The sequence below is a fragment of the Bubalus bubalis genome, chromosome 4, assembly GCF_019923935.1.
Source record: "Bubalus bubalis isolate 160015118507 breed Murrah chromosome 4, NDDB_SH_1, whole genome shotgun sequence".
Lineage (NCBI taxonomy): Eukaryota > Metazoa > Chordata > Mammalia > Artiodactyla > Bovidae > Bubalus > Bubalus bubalis.
Window position 1 is genome coordinate 5880819 of NC_059160.1, and position 14292 is coordinate 5895110.

Sequence of the window (14292 nt, forward strand, 5' to 3'; positions counted from 1 at the left end):
CCAATAACAGCCATTAATTCCATATATTGTTTGATTAGACTGACCAGGCTCCACCCCCAGAGTTGGGACCAGGCCACCTTCTCCTGAGTCACCTGCATGAATGAAAGAAAGGAAGGAGGCAATAGTCTAGGAGATGCTGGTTTGGATCAGCTGAGAGATGGTGCCATGTTTATAAGTAGTAGAAATGGGTGACCAGTTCGCAGACTGCACCTATGTTAAGAATGTAGAAGATTCACATGTTGGTAGCTGATTAGATGTCAGTGGAGAAATGGAAGGATAACAATATTTACTGGGATGGAGAACCCCAGAGAAGTGCAGGTTGATGAATTAAAGTTGGGCCATATTGCCTTTGGAGTGAATGTGGGCGATCTAGGGGGAGAGGTAGTTAGATTGGTATATCTGGGGCTCTGGCAAAAGGTTGGAGCTGCAGAGATTGAGAGGTAATCAATATCTCAGTCTTTATAAATCCACGTGCCCTTTCAAACACAAAATCTTATACTCTGCCTTTAATGTTATTTAAAACTTCTTAGTACATTAAGTATAATGATCGAAAGCAATTCAAATGATTTACAGCACTGAGCCTGCTTCCCAGCAGACGCTGAGGGCCTCTGCAGGCAGGAAGCCTCCTATCTCTTGCACCTCTGCAGATCCAGGCTGCTTGTTCTTCCCTCATCATGGCTGGGTGGCTACCAGGAGGATGCTGCACAGCCCAGACCCTGTATTCTAGCACTTTCAGGGCTGCAGTATTTCCTCTGCTGGCAGCATTCCTGGCAGACAGGTGTCCAGACAGTGCTTGGTCACCTCCAGAGTTGGGGGGCTCACGACCACATGAGGCAGGCTCTGTCTTCCAGATGGGACATACCTACCCCTGAACATTAATTGGCCCTTTTGGCTTTCTCTACTGTGTGTAGCTCTGTCCTCTGGACCATGTGGAAAGAGGACAAAGCTGGGTGTCTCCCCTTACCAGCCCCTCAGGTGTTTGTGGAAGCGGCCAGGTGTGCCTTGAGTTCCCTCTCTTCTTAAGGGCGGCCCCTTCCTGGCTTTCATAGCTGGAACCGCTCATCAAAAATCCCTGCTTCCGGTTCGGCTGTGGGAACACTTCCGGTTCTGCTGTGAGAGGCTTCCGGTTGCCATCTTTTCGTGGGCCTGTGGAGGTCGAGGTGGGTAGGTTGAACGCCACCAGTACCCCTCGTTCTGATGGGGGATTGCACTGGTTCGAATCCCACATATCGAGGTGTGTGGCCTTTGACAAGGCTTTGGCCTTGCTGTGCCTCAGCTTCTTCGATTCCCTTGTAAAATTGGAATACAGATGACGGGGGTCTGTGCCTGATAGTTAATGTGGGGTTTGGGGCCTTAATGACACATGGTGTCACCCCTGGGACTTGGGTAGTTCATTGAATGTTAACTGGACTTGCTGCTATAGCTCTCCAGGCCCTCTCGAATCTCTCTGGAACTCCAGAACTGATAGCTCTTTGACCCCTGATGGGAAATGTTGAGAAACACTTAGAACGGCAAAAAGGGTGACCTTTAGGAAGGCTATTAGCCATTGTTCATAAGACAGAAGTCTTTGTTGTAACAAGGAAACTAAAGCAGTAGAAATTCAGATCTGGAAGAAAACCCTGGGGGAAGTATACGGCCTTTGTCTCATTCTAGAAATTAGGTTTTGTGATGGTATGAGAAGTTCATTTATTTCTTAGCCCCTCTCACAAGTAATGAGCTCTCCACTCTGGGCAACTTTCAAATAGCCTGAAAAAAGCCAGTTTGGGGGGATTTTAGGTAGGGTCCTTGCATGCTGTTAGTGTTGAGAGGCTTCAAGGGGACCAGAGCTGAGTGTGAATCTTGCCTGCTTCACCATCGGGGAATCTGAAAGTCACTCCAAACATGCCTGCCACATGACCTTGCTCCCCAAGCTGGTGGCTGACTACCTTCCAAAGCCAGGATCTTCATCTTTGTAACCTTTGGATCCGCTCCCCAGCCCCCAGCAAGGACTTGAGTTAGTGAGTACCTGTTGAGTCATCCCCTAACCACTCATGTCCCAATGTCTTCAGTGGTGGGGGGGAAGAGGACCCCCGGGGTCTTCCTCTGACACTTCTCATGCGCCTCATTTTGCAGACATCGACGAGTGTGAGAATGACCACTACAACGGGGGCTGCGTCCACGAGTGCATCAACATCCCGGGGAACTACAGATGCACCTGCTTTGACGGCTTCATGCTGGCACATGACGGACACAACTGCCTGGGTGAGCGACGCAGCTGTGCCCTGCCCACTGGGCACACCCTGCCTCTTTCTCAACTCCAGCTGGTAACATTGCGGGCAGTGGGAATGCTTATCCTCTTTTGGTTCCTTGGGTCGAGAAGACCCCCTGGAGAAGGAAATGGCAACCCATTCCAGTATTCTTGCCTGGGAAATCCCATGGATAGAGGAAGCTGGAGGGCTACAGTCCCTGGCGTTGCAAAGTCTGACATGACTTAGTGACTAAACCACAATGATTGGTTTGCTAGGACTGTTGTAACAAAATAGCACGCTTGAGGAGCTTAAAGTGCAAGAATTTATTTACTCACAGTCCTGGAGACTGGAAGTCCAAGGACAAGGTGCTCGTGGGTTTGTTTTTAATCTGAGGGTCTCTCCTTGGCTTGCAGATGGCCACCTTCTTGCTGTGTGTTCACATGGTCATCTCTGCATGCATGTATCTGGTGTTTCTCCCTCTCTCACTCTCTCTTTGCTCTAATCTCTTCCTATAAGGACACCAGTCATATTGGAGTAGAAGCCATCCTAACAACTCATTTTCAACGTAATTACCTTTTTAAAGGTTCTATCATAAATACAGCCATGTTCTAAGGGTAAGGGTTAGACCTTCAACACATAAATTAGGGAGAAACATAATTCAGCCCATAACAAGGATTCTTATATACTTCCAGATTCTCCTAATTCAAATACATATATTTTTAAGCCAGTTGTATAAATTTATGAGTAATGCAAACTTTCTGGGTACAATTGGGAAAATGTAGAACAACAAAGAAAGACTGGAAAGCATCTTAGTTTTGCGGGTGTGTTTGCCTTCAGGCGCCTGGGTATGATTACCTGTAGTTGCAATCAGGTACCTGGCCTTTGTCTTCACCATTTTCCTAGATGCCTCATCATTTGATCAGTGACTAACAACCTGCGGCTGCTGTAACAGAGGAACACGCTGGGTGACCTGAGCGAGAGAACTTTACTCTGTCATAGTCCTAGAGGTTCAAAGTCTGAAGCTGTGGTGTCAGCAGGGTTAGTTCCTATGAGGCTTAGAGGGAGGCCCTGTTTCGCCATCTCTCCTGGTAGCCTCGGGCTTGCCTTTGCACGTAGATCACTTTCCTCTCTGTTTTCACATCATTTTTGTTCTCTGCATGCCTGTCTCAGTGTCCAAATGTCCTCTCTTCCTAAGGACACAGTCCTGTTGGATTAGAGGGCACCCTGCTGACCTATCTTAACTTGATCATCTGCCAGTAACCTATCTCCAAAGAAGGTTACCCTCACCGGTCCTGGGGGTCAGGACTTCAGCATCTTGGGAGGGATGTAATTCAACCCATAACAGAGGGGGTTTGTGGTCCACGGCCGGAGGAACAGCTCCTGGTAGAAAGCTCGTGGTCTCAAACAGGTGCTCCTGTCCCCCCAGCCATCTTCTGCTGTCAGCTGCTGAGTGACCTGGGGAACAACAGCTGGAGCCTCAGGGTTGAGACCATGGACTTAGCAGGGGTGTGGCGTGGCCGTGAACACGTTCTTAACATCTCCAAGCCTCAGTGTCTTGTTGGTAAAGGGAGGTTGTGAAGAGCAGCTGTCTCACATGCTGCTGTGAGCAGTAACTGCGATCATGTCCAGGCAGCTGAGAAGTGTGCAAGCCCCAGGGCGCTCAGTCCTGGGAGGTGTTCCCGCCACCCTGACAGCCACGGGAATAACATGCTGTCGGCCTCCCCAGGTTGTGTGTGAGGATGAAATGGCACAGTGAAGCGGCTGGTGCTTGGTGAGTACAGTCAGCAAACAGGCATCAGTATTACTGTAGGTGACTTGGCCACCCTTCTGTGGTTGGACATTCACACTGTTTGCTTATTTTGTTTGTTTGATTTTGCCATCAGAACCCAGAGGTGGTTCTGGGCATAAAACATTTTTTCTTATTTTCCCAACTGTTTCCTTAGCAAGTCTTCCTGGAACTTTTGGGTCAAAAGGATTATTTGGATTTTTTTATGGCACTCGATCTCTGGTTCCTCTGCCTTTTCTAAAACCAGCTTGAACATCAGGAAGTTCACGGTTGACATATTGCTGAAGCCTGGCTTGGAGAATTTTGAGCATTACTTTACTAGCGTGTGAGATGAGTGCAATTGTGTGGTAGTTTGAGCATTCTTTGGCATTGCCTTTCTTTGGGATTGGAATGAAAACTGACCTTTTCCAGTCCTGTGGCCACTGCTAAGTTTTCCAAATTTGCTGGCATATTGAGTGCAGCACTTTCACAGCATCATCTTTCAGGATTTGGAATAGCTCAACTGGAATTCCATCACCTCCACTAGCTTTGTTCGTAGTGATGCTTTCTAAGGCCCACTTGACTTCACATTCCAGGGCTCAAAGCTCAACATTCAGAAAACGAAGATCATGGCATCCGGTCCCATCACTTCATGGGTAATAGATGGGGAAACAGTGGAAACAGTGTCAGACTTTATTTTTCTGGGCTCCAAAATCACTACAGATGGTGACTGCAGCCATGAAATTAAAAGACGCTTACTCCTTGGAAGGAAAGTTATGACCAACCTAGATAGCATATTCAAAAGCAGAGACATTACTTTGCCAACAAAGGTTCGTCTAGTCAAGGCTATGGTTTTTCCTGTGGTCATGTATGGATGTGAGAGTTGGACTGTGAAGAAGGCTGAGCGCCGAAGAATTAATGGTTTTGAACTGTGGTGTTGGAGAAGACTCTTGAAAGTCCCTTGGACTGCAAGGAGATCCAACCAGTCCATTCTGAAGATTAGCCCTGGGTGTTCTTTGGAAGGAATGATGCTAAAGCTGAAACTCCAGTACTTTGGCCACCTCATGCGAAGAGTTGACTCATTGGAAAAGACTCTGATGCTGGGAAGGATTGGGGACAGAGGATGAGATGGCTGGATGGCATCACTGACTCGATGGACGTGAGTCTGAGTGAACTCCGGGAGTTGGTGATGGACAGGGAGGCCTGGCATGCTGCGATTCATGGGGTCGCAAAGAGTCAGACACGACTGAGTGACTGATCTGATCTGATCTGATGGCACTCGATGCAGTGTCTCCTGGAAGGGCTGGGTAAACCTTCTATCGTGCCAGCTGGGTTTTTGGTGTATGCATAGAAAGCTTGTGAAGGAGGAAATGGCAACCCACCCCAGTATTCTTGTTGAGAGAATCCCATGGACACAGGAGCCTGGCGGGCTACAATGCAGGGAGGTTGCAAAGACTTGGAAACAACTGAGTGACTGAGCATGCATGCTAGGAAGCTGGGCATCCCCAGTGCTCTGAAACTCCTCTAGAATTAGCGGTGTATCCGTCTTCAGTTCCTCTGCCTGTTTTTGTTTAATGCATATTGGATCTCAGATTAGCTGTTACGGGAAACAGATTTGTAAACATGTAATTACACCCAAAGAAAGTGCCGAAACGGAGGTCTGGACAGCAGACTGTGGAAGCCCAGAGGGGTCTATGAAGTTACCCTGCATGGGCTGTGGGAGTTGGGGGGTGGGCGGGAAGTGTGCCTAACTCCTCTGGGGGACTTCAAGGAGGAAGTTGCCTTGAACAGGATCTCCAAAGGTAGGGGTGAGGGCAGAGCCTGTGTGGAGAGCCGTGGGTGGCTCCTTGAGGCTGGGCTCGGGGGGGAGTGGGAGGAATGGTGGGAGGTAGAGCTGCAGAGGAAGTCAGAGCTTTGGATGAGATTGGAGAGAACTGAGGCTGGACTGCGTTTGTTGTACCAGATACCATATTCAGTATTATTCACATTTTATCTCATGTAATCCTCCCAAGAAGCATAAACATTTAACCTTCCGGGTTGTTGGCCCCTTTTTTCAGATGATAGAGTACGTTTCAGGAACAAATTAGTCCGTGAAGACAGACCTGACAGTCTGCCTGTCGGGCATATCCTGACAGGAGCAGGCATATCCCCAGTGGTCAAGAGATCAGACCTTCGGACCTGCAGGTTCTGAGCTCCGACCCTGGTTCGTCAATTATCAGCTGTGTGACCTTTGGCCACTTCACCTCTAGGCCTGTTCCCTCCCCAGAAACTGCATCCACAGTCACTGTCCTATAGAGCTCTCAAGAGGACTGAGTGGGGTCGTGGGTGCTGGCCAGCCAGAGAGTGGCCGGCACGGAGCACGCAAATGCCACGGGCCTTACTCAGCCTGGCCGACCTTCAGACCAGATGCATCGCGGTGGGCTGGTCTGACGCCTCCGAGACCTCACGGGGGCCGGGCCTGCTGTCTGCACTCCCCGGCTGTGTCACACACACAGCCTCCCCATCTCATCACACCTCTCTTACCTGGATAGAATCACCTGCTTGTAAGCACCCATACTCCTGGTTACGGTGGGCAGGTATACCCACCACCTCCAGACTAATGGAGTCTGTGCAGGTTTTGGTTTTAACAATGTGATTTCCATAGTGGATTCTTTTTATACTGATTAATTTAAGGAACTGGGTAAGACTCCCCCACCCCCACCTCTGAGCACAGATTGCAACTTCTTACGGCTCTAACTCATGCATATGGCAGCCGAGAAAAGGCTCTCTCTGTTGCTCCTCTGCTTTTAGCTGAGGGCAGACGCTTTCCAACAGACGTCTTGATGTTTGGGCTTTTTCCTTCTCATGTCAAAACTCCAGCTCTGGAGAAGTCAGACCTCGGTTCCAACAGGCTCCAGCCCTGCCTGACAACGCAGAGCCACAACCCTCTCACCCACAAAACGCTGAAAATGTGCCCAGCTCAGTGTCAGGATCTCAGAGGCTTGTAAATACTGGCTGAAACCGTCACGCTGTGAGGAAGCTGGACTTAATGGAGTTGGAAGATGTGGTCCAAATTCTGTCACCGCTACTCATGAGTTTTATGGTTTGAGAGCAGCTACTCAGACTCTCCAAGTCTCAGTTCCCCTAACTGCAGAATGGGTCAGGAATACCTGTCTCAGGGTCACTGTGCCAGTTACATAAGAAAGTAGACCTGGAGAGCTGAGCGTACTGCTTGGGAGGTTCTGCGCGGGTCAGGGTGCATCAGTCACACTGCTGCAGAGGTTTCAGGCTCGCCGCCCACAGTCCAGCCCGTGAACGTGCTTGGTGTCCCTCCCGCTCACCCCATATCGCTGATGTGATGATGATGGCGGTGGGGATTGAATTATTTGTCCACATTTATAAATCAAGGGATGTCACATAAAACTCAGTATTTCCAGCTCTGTTTCTGCTTGGCCCTAATCCCCCCATCCCTGACTTTGTGGGTGTGGGGCAGGAATGCATATCCCACATGGCCAGATATGTAAAGGTTGTTAAGAAGCTTCGATCTAAAATATGTTCAATCTCTTCTGCCTTGACAAGCATCCCTTCCTCGTGACTTGGAAGGCTGGAGTGGAATTTAGAATTCTAGGACTTTTTGGAGTTTCGTGCCAGAAAGTGGTAGCATGGGCAATACCTGCTCCCCATCCCTTCTTCTCACCCCTGGCCCTGTCCTACACCACAAGGCACCTGAGGGCACCCTAACCTGAATATGTAAGCCCTGGCCATTTGCCCCGAAGCCATCTTCCCTTTTTCTTGGTCCTGTTATCTGTCCTTCTGAGAAGAGACAGGTTTGGGGGGGGGTGGGACAGGGAATTTGGGGGGCCTCAAACACCCAGGTGCCGTGACCGCCTGTGGACTGCTTACTCCATGGGGAGGGCTGTAGCCACAGGAGCGGCAAAGCGGGGACCCTCCAGGCATGAGGCCGAGAGCAGGGGCACCTCCCTGTGGGAACAGCCGCAACTGGGAGGATCTGCATCACGGCCCCTCTTGGGAGAGCGTGTGTACACTCCTGATCGCCACACTCCCCACCATTCTCTATCGCTCACAGCCTGTCAGTCATTTAGCTCTCCGCTTGGTCTCAGTAGGAACTGTGTCACGCTGCCTGATAGAGCCTCCAGCACAAGGCCTGCCCTCGGTGGGTGTTGGGTGCTGTGAGAAGCTGACTGAGTTTGGGGAGGGCTCTGTGTTCTGCAATCTCTCTGCTTTGTGCAGCCCTGACCGTCTCCGGTCAGCCACTCTTGAGCCCCACCCCACAACCATCACCCGTCAGGGACAGTCAGGCCTGTCTGCATCTCCTGTTTTGTCTCCAAAAGCCTGGGTCAGAAGTCTCGTCCGCTTGGAACATCCCTCTCTCAACCACCACTGAATTCCTTCATGATGATGGCTGGAACCGAGCCTGGTCAGCACTGTTTCAAAAGCGTTCCGAGCTCATCGGAGAAATGAGGCTGATGGCTGAAGGGTTATTTTCTTGCCTGGGTTTTCACAGTTGAACCTTTTCTTTTCTTTTGAGCAAATGAGGTTATTTTCTTGTGGAGATGGCTTGCCTGGGACCGTGTCCTGGAGGGTGGCCAAATCTGTCCTCTGGGGAGTAAAACCCTCTTTCTATTTGACATCTTTATTGAGGAATTTCTCAAATATAACAGAAAATGACACCAGAGGGAATTGAAACCATGATGAGATCCTTGCTCAACCCCAAATGACTGCTTTTAGCATTGTAATTACTTGAAATAGCAGTAGTTCTGTTTGAAAAATATTATTCCAAACTCCATGCAATTGGACATAAGAGCAATATTTAGGCTAATAGAATAAGGTTTTTTTTCATCCTAAATTAAAACCAGCGGTGGATAATTTTTTCCCGACTCCACAAAGCAAGTCTCCTTTTCCCCTAAAGCCATTAGTTCACTTAGCCAGATGTTCTCTGCGACCCCAGTTTTTATCTTGACTTACTGAAAAATACGGTTCTCAAGTTGCTCACAGTTTGAATTTCGGACTTGCTTCTCAGCACATTTTCCCCTGATGAAGAGGAGTCATCTGCAGCCAGATTCAGCAGACAAGTTGTTTTGTTAAGCAGATCGAGATGTTCCCGTTAACACTTCTTGAGCACCTACTGTGTGCCCGGCCTCATGCTAGGTAGTCGGCTCCTCTTAGGTGAGGTGAGGGGACCTTGGCCAAGTCTCTCCTGTGTGCCTGGAGTCGTCCAGGATGTTGTGCTGACATTCTCTTACTTGGTCCTCACGCATCCCTGAGCAGAAACCATTAGTATCCCCTCCTTACAAATGAGGAACTGAGGCTCAGAAAGGGAAAGTGACCCATGTAAGGTCACACAGCCAGTAAGTGGTCAAGCTGGGACCAGGGCCCAGATCTGTTCGTTTGCCAGTTCAAGCCTGTAAGCTACTGCCTACCCCTTCCCCATGGCACCCAAAACAGACCCCACTCTGGGAGGCTGGTCCGGATCATTGGGGGTTTGATAGCCCCCCACCCCACTGTGAATTTGGGACTCTGTGAAATCCTAGCATCTGCCAACCCAGGCTGGTGGGTGGCCTGCTAAAGGGGATGAGGGCAGCAGTTGCTCTGGAGAGCTCCCCAAAATCTGTACTGCCTCCCAGGCAGGTCCTTGCTACCTATGCAAGAGCCTTCTGTCACCCTTGAGCTTCTTTGGGACATTGTGTTCCCCATGTGACCTCACAGAGCCCTGTGATCACTGAACCCTTTCACGTGGCTCCTGTCGCTTTCACAGCAGCACCCGTTTTATCTGCTCCCAAGGCCCCTCGGGCCAGGGCACTGCCGGCCTCCTCTCCTCACCTCTCATCCTCACCCACCTGTGCCCTCTGGCCCCACAGGCCTTACACCCACCATCCTTCCATCCCTCCTGTTCAGCGCTGCTCCCTGTGACCCCTGTCCCTGCGTCTCCCTTCTTTCCAAAGCCTTCTGTGACCACATTGTACACACCTCCGCTTGGCTCTGTGCTGGAGTTCTGTCTTCTTCCCCTGTAGGCAGAAGCTCTCTTGTTTATCTCTCCTTTTTCCTCCTCAGAATCGAGTGCTGTGTCTGGCAAATCACAGGCATGTAATAAATATTTATAGAATGAACAAATAAATGAGTTTGAAGAAGTGCCTTGTATCCTACGTCCTCAGGCTCAGCAAACATCCATGCTGGGCACGTGATGGCGATCCAGGAGAATTAGATGGAGCACGTGTCATGGGACCCCCAGATTCACGAGAAACCCAGAAGTGTTCACGGCTCAAACCACAGGTGACATAAGGCTCCATCCAATATTCATCCATTCATTTATTCAAAAAAGTGTTCAGAAGCCCTGCTGTGTACCAGCGCAAGCTTTAAATGTTGAAGGTACACTGAGTGGTGAATGAAGCAGCAAGCGCAGGGGGGAGACGGTGCGCAAGGAAGCACGGAACTCAGTGAAGTGGGTTCAGTCAGGCCACCTGCAGTGAAAAGTAATAACACGAATGTGATAGGGCCGCAGCCACAAAGTCAAAAGACGCCTGCTCCTTGGAAGAAAGGTTGTGACAAAACTGAACAGTGTATAAAAAGCAGAGACATCACTTTGCCGACAAAGGTCCCTATAGGCAAAGCTATGGCTTTTCCGGTAGCCATGTACCAGTGTGAGAGTTGGACCATAAAGAAGGCTGAACGGCCAAGAATTGATGCTTTTGAGCTGTGGTGTTGGAGAAGACTCTGAAGAGTCCTTTGGACGGCAAGGAGATCAAACCAGTCCATCCTAAAGGAAATCAACCCTGAATGTTCATTGGAAGGACTGATGCTGAAGCTGAAGCTCCAATACTTTGGCCACCTGATGCAGAGTCAACTCATTGGAAAAGACCCTGATGCTGGGAAAGAATGAGGACAGGAGGAGAAGGGAGTGACTGAGGATGAGATGGTTGGAAGGCATCACTGACTCCATGGACATGAGTTGGAGCAAACTGAGGGAGATAGTGAAGGACAGGGAAGCCTGGCGTGCTGCAGTCCATTGGGTCGAAAAGAGCTGGACACAATGGAGTGACTGAACAACAACTCTGTGATAGGAAGTGACTGAGCAGGGCAACCGTGTTGGAGAGGGTGGTACACCTGTGACCATTGGTGCGTTAAAAACCTCCCCACATTCAGTGGTGTGAAACACCAGTTTACTCTGCTTGCAGATTCTGTGGGTCAGGAATTCAGAGAGGATGCAGTGGGGATGGCTGTCTCAGCTGCTCGGTGTTTGGGCCTCAGCTGGGGAGTCTTGAAGTTGGATATGCCTTGATGGGGGCTGGAATCATCTGGAGACTTCTCTGCTGATGTCTTATGGTTGAAGTTGGTTGTCAGCCAGAACACTTCTGGGCAGCCTCTTGGTGTGGTCTGTCCACACAGGGTGGTATGGGCTTCCTCACAGCATAGTGTCTGGATCCCAGGAGAACAAGATGCAGGTTTACAATCTGCTCTCAGAAGGCACTTCCACCCAGCTTTGCCTATCAAGGCAGTTACAGAGGTCACCCAGTGTTCACAGGGAGGGGACTTGGTGAAGGGCCTTCAGGAGGAGGAGGAAGCTACCCATCGAAGATCATCTTCCCTCCAAAAAAGGGGAGGACAAAGGCAGTGGCCAGGGCCAGGGACAAGTTGGGTGAGTTTGGGAATAGGTCATTGTACCTGGAGGATCTGGAAGAAAGGAGAAAGCCTGGAGATAAGGTCAGGAGGGAGCTGGGCCAGGTCATGTCAGGTCTTACAGGCCCTAGAAGGGAGTTAGGATTTTATTCTAAATTAGCTGGGGAAAAAAAAATTAGCTGGGACCATGGGACATTTTAACCAGGGATTGACATCTTAATAGATTTGCCTTCTGGCTGCTACACAGAGAATGTGTTAACGGGAAATAAGAGACAGAGACCATTATGGTGGTCTAGATCAGAGATGTTGGTGGCCCCATCCAGGGTGACAATCATGGAGGTGATGAGATGTGGTTGAATTCATGTATGTTTTGAAAATGGAGCCAGAATGGACTGATGATGGATTAGATGTGAGAAGTAAGGGGTAAAGAGGAATCAAGAGTGACTGCTGGTTTTTGCTTGGAGTTACTCTGTAGCTTCTGGGGAAGATTGGCGGGAGGACAGATTGTGGAGTAGGGACAGCGTGGACTGAGAGTCTGTTGCTGCTGCTGCTGCTAAGTCACTTCAGTCATGTCCAACTCTGTGCAACCCCATAGACAGCAGCCCACCAGGCTCCCCCATCCCTGGGATTCTCCAGGCAAGAACACTGGAGTGGGTTGCCATTTCCTTCTCCAATGCATGAAAGTGAAAAGTGAAAGTGAAGTCACTCAGTCGTGTCTGACCTTTAGCAACCCCATGGACTGCAGCCTACCAGGCTCCTCTGTCCATGGGATTTTCCAGGCAAGAGTACTAGAGTGGGTTGCCATTGCCTTCTCCGAGAGTCTGTTGGGCCAACTTCAATTTGACATAATTAGTAGTCATCTGAGTAGATATGATATACAAGTTCCAAGTCTGTAAGGTAATCAGGTCTGGGGTTCAGGGGAATGTGAGAGCCTAGAGCTTCTAGTTGGACTATAAAGAAAGCTGAGCACCAAAGAACTGATGCTTTTGAACGGTGGTTTTGGAGAAGACTCTTGAGAGTCCCTTGGACTGCAAGACCCAACCAGTCAGTCTCAAAGGAAATCAGTCCTGAATATTCATTGGAAGGACTGATGCTGAAGCTGAAGCTCCAGTACTTTGACCACTTGATGCAAAGAATTAACTCATTGGAAAAGACCCTGATGCTGGGAAGGATTGAAGACGGGAAGAGAAGGGGACGACAGAGGATGAGATGATTGGATGGCATCACCAACTCGATGGACATGAGTTTGAGCAAACTCTGGGAGTTGGTGAAGGATAGGGAGGCCTGGTGTGCTGCAGTCTGTGGGGTCGCCAAGAGTCAGACATGACTGAGCCACTGAACTGAACTGAGAGCTTCTAGATGGCATCAAAATTGAGAGCTCTTAACAGTCGTTCATCTCAGAAGATCTCCTGAATGCCTGCCCTGTGCTGCGTCCTGGGCTGGGAGCTTCCAGTTTGCAGATGAATGGCGTATTCCCAGTCCTGGAGGAACATTGGGAATCAGCCTGCATAGTTTTGAATCCTGGATCCATCACTCAACTTTGTGACCCTGAGCAGGTATCTTCACTTCTCGGGGCCTCGTATCCTCATCTGTTTGGTGGGGCTAATAGCAGCGCTTATTTGACAGGGATGATGCAGAGACCAAATGAGATAAGCTTTCCAGAGCACGTGCCTGGCACTCAACAAGGGCTCGACAGATGTGAATTACCTAATTAGCACTTATTCCTAGTGTGCGGTTTGGATACTTTTTAAAGAGAATGGATGTCTTTTCTGAGCTAGTGAAGATGGGGAAATGAGCCTCATGCCTGAGCTGGGTGTGAAGTCCTTTGGTGGGGACTGCCCCACATGTTCCACACAGTGCTCCTGCCCAGTGAGCCACGGCCCACCACCCTCCCCGGTCAGAACCTGCCCCTTCCTCCTGCACCGATTCTTGGCTCATCCATTGACATGGGCCACGTGGCATCAGGGCTGTCCGTCCCAGCTCTACCACAATACTCACCTTGAGACCTTGGACAATGTCACCTCTTTCTCAGTCTCGGTTTTGTGGTCTCCAAAATGAACATGATGCCTGTCTGGCAGGATCAGATGTACACTGGGTGACACTAGAGGCCCCCAGGCAGAGGGAGCAGAGGAGGAGAGGAGCTCTGCAGGGCCCAGTGGGGCCCAGGAGCCCAGCTGCATGTGTGGGAGGAAGGCACCGTGGGCGCCCAGATGCTCCGCGGTGGTGTGGCGGTCATGGCTCTTCCCTGCGCCGGGCTGTTCCCCGGCAGGATGAAAGGGCCGCGCCTCGGCCCTTTTGAAGGCGCCCCCTCTCATCCTGGAGGACAGCTGGAGACAATGTGTTGCTCCCTGAACCCCTAACGAAGGCTCGACTCGCCTCTGTTTATTTGTCTTTATACTTCAACAGCGCAAATGCATTTCTTGCTGGGAAAAAGAAATGCTGACCATTTTAATGTGAAACTAAACAGTTTCAGACAGTCAAATACTTACTCCATAAACACCAATATTTTTCAAGGTAAACTGTGGAGGTTTCTTCTGTCCTATTTCTGCCCTCCCTCCCCACTGGTCCCTGTTCTTGGCCCACATTCATGTGGTCTGAACACACTTGGTTGGAGGGAGTCACTATCGGAGGACAAGCTGGATTCAGACTCACTTCTCTGCCCAGCTTTTTACAACTGTTAATCTG

At 49.9% G+C, this 14292-nt stretch overlaps 1 protein-coding gene across 2 annotated transcripts in view; it reads left to right on the plus strand.

Moving 5' to 3' along the window:
- The window catches only part of SCUBE1 (signal peptide, CUB domain and EGF like domain containing 1), a 125991-nt gene that overhangs the window by 19644 nt on the left and 92055 nt on the right, over window positions 1-14292 (plus strand). For both annotated transcript variants that reach the window (XM_025282730.3, XM_044940800.2), the window contains exon 3: window positions 2113-2241. In XM_025282730.3, coding sequence (XP_025138515.3) covers window positions 2113-2241 — 129 coding nt within the window. The remainder of the gene's footprint in view (window positions 1-2112; window positions 2242-14292) is intronic.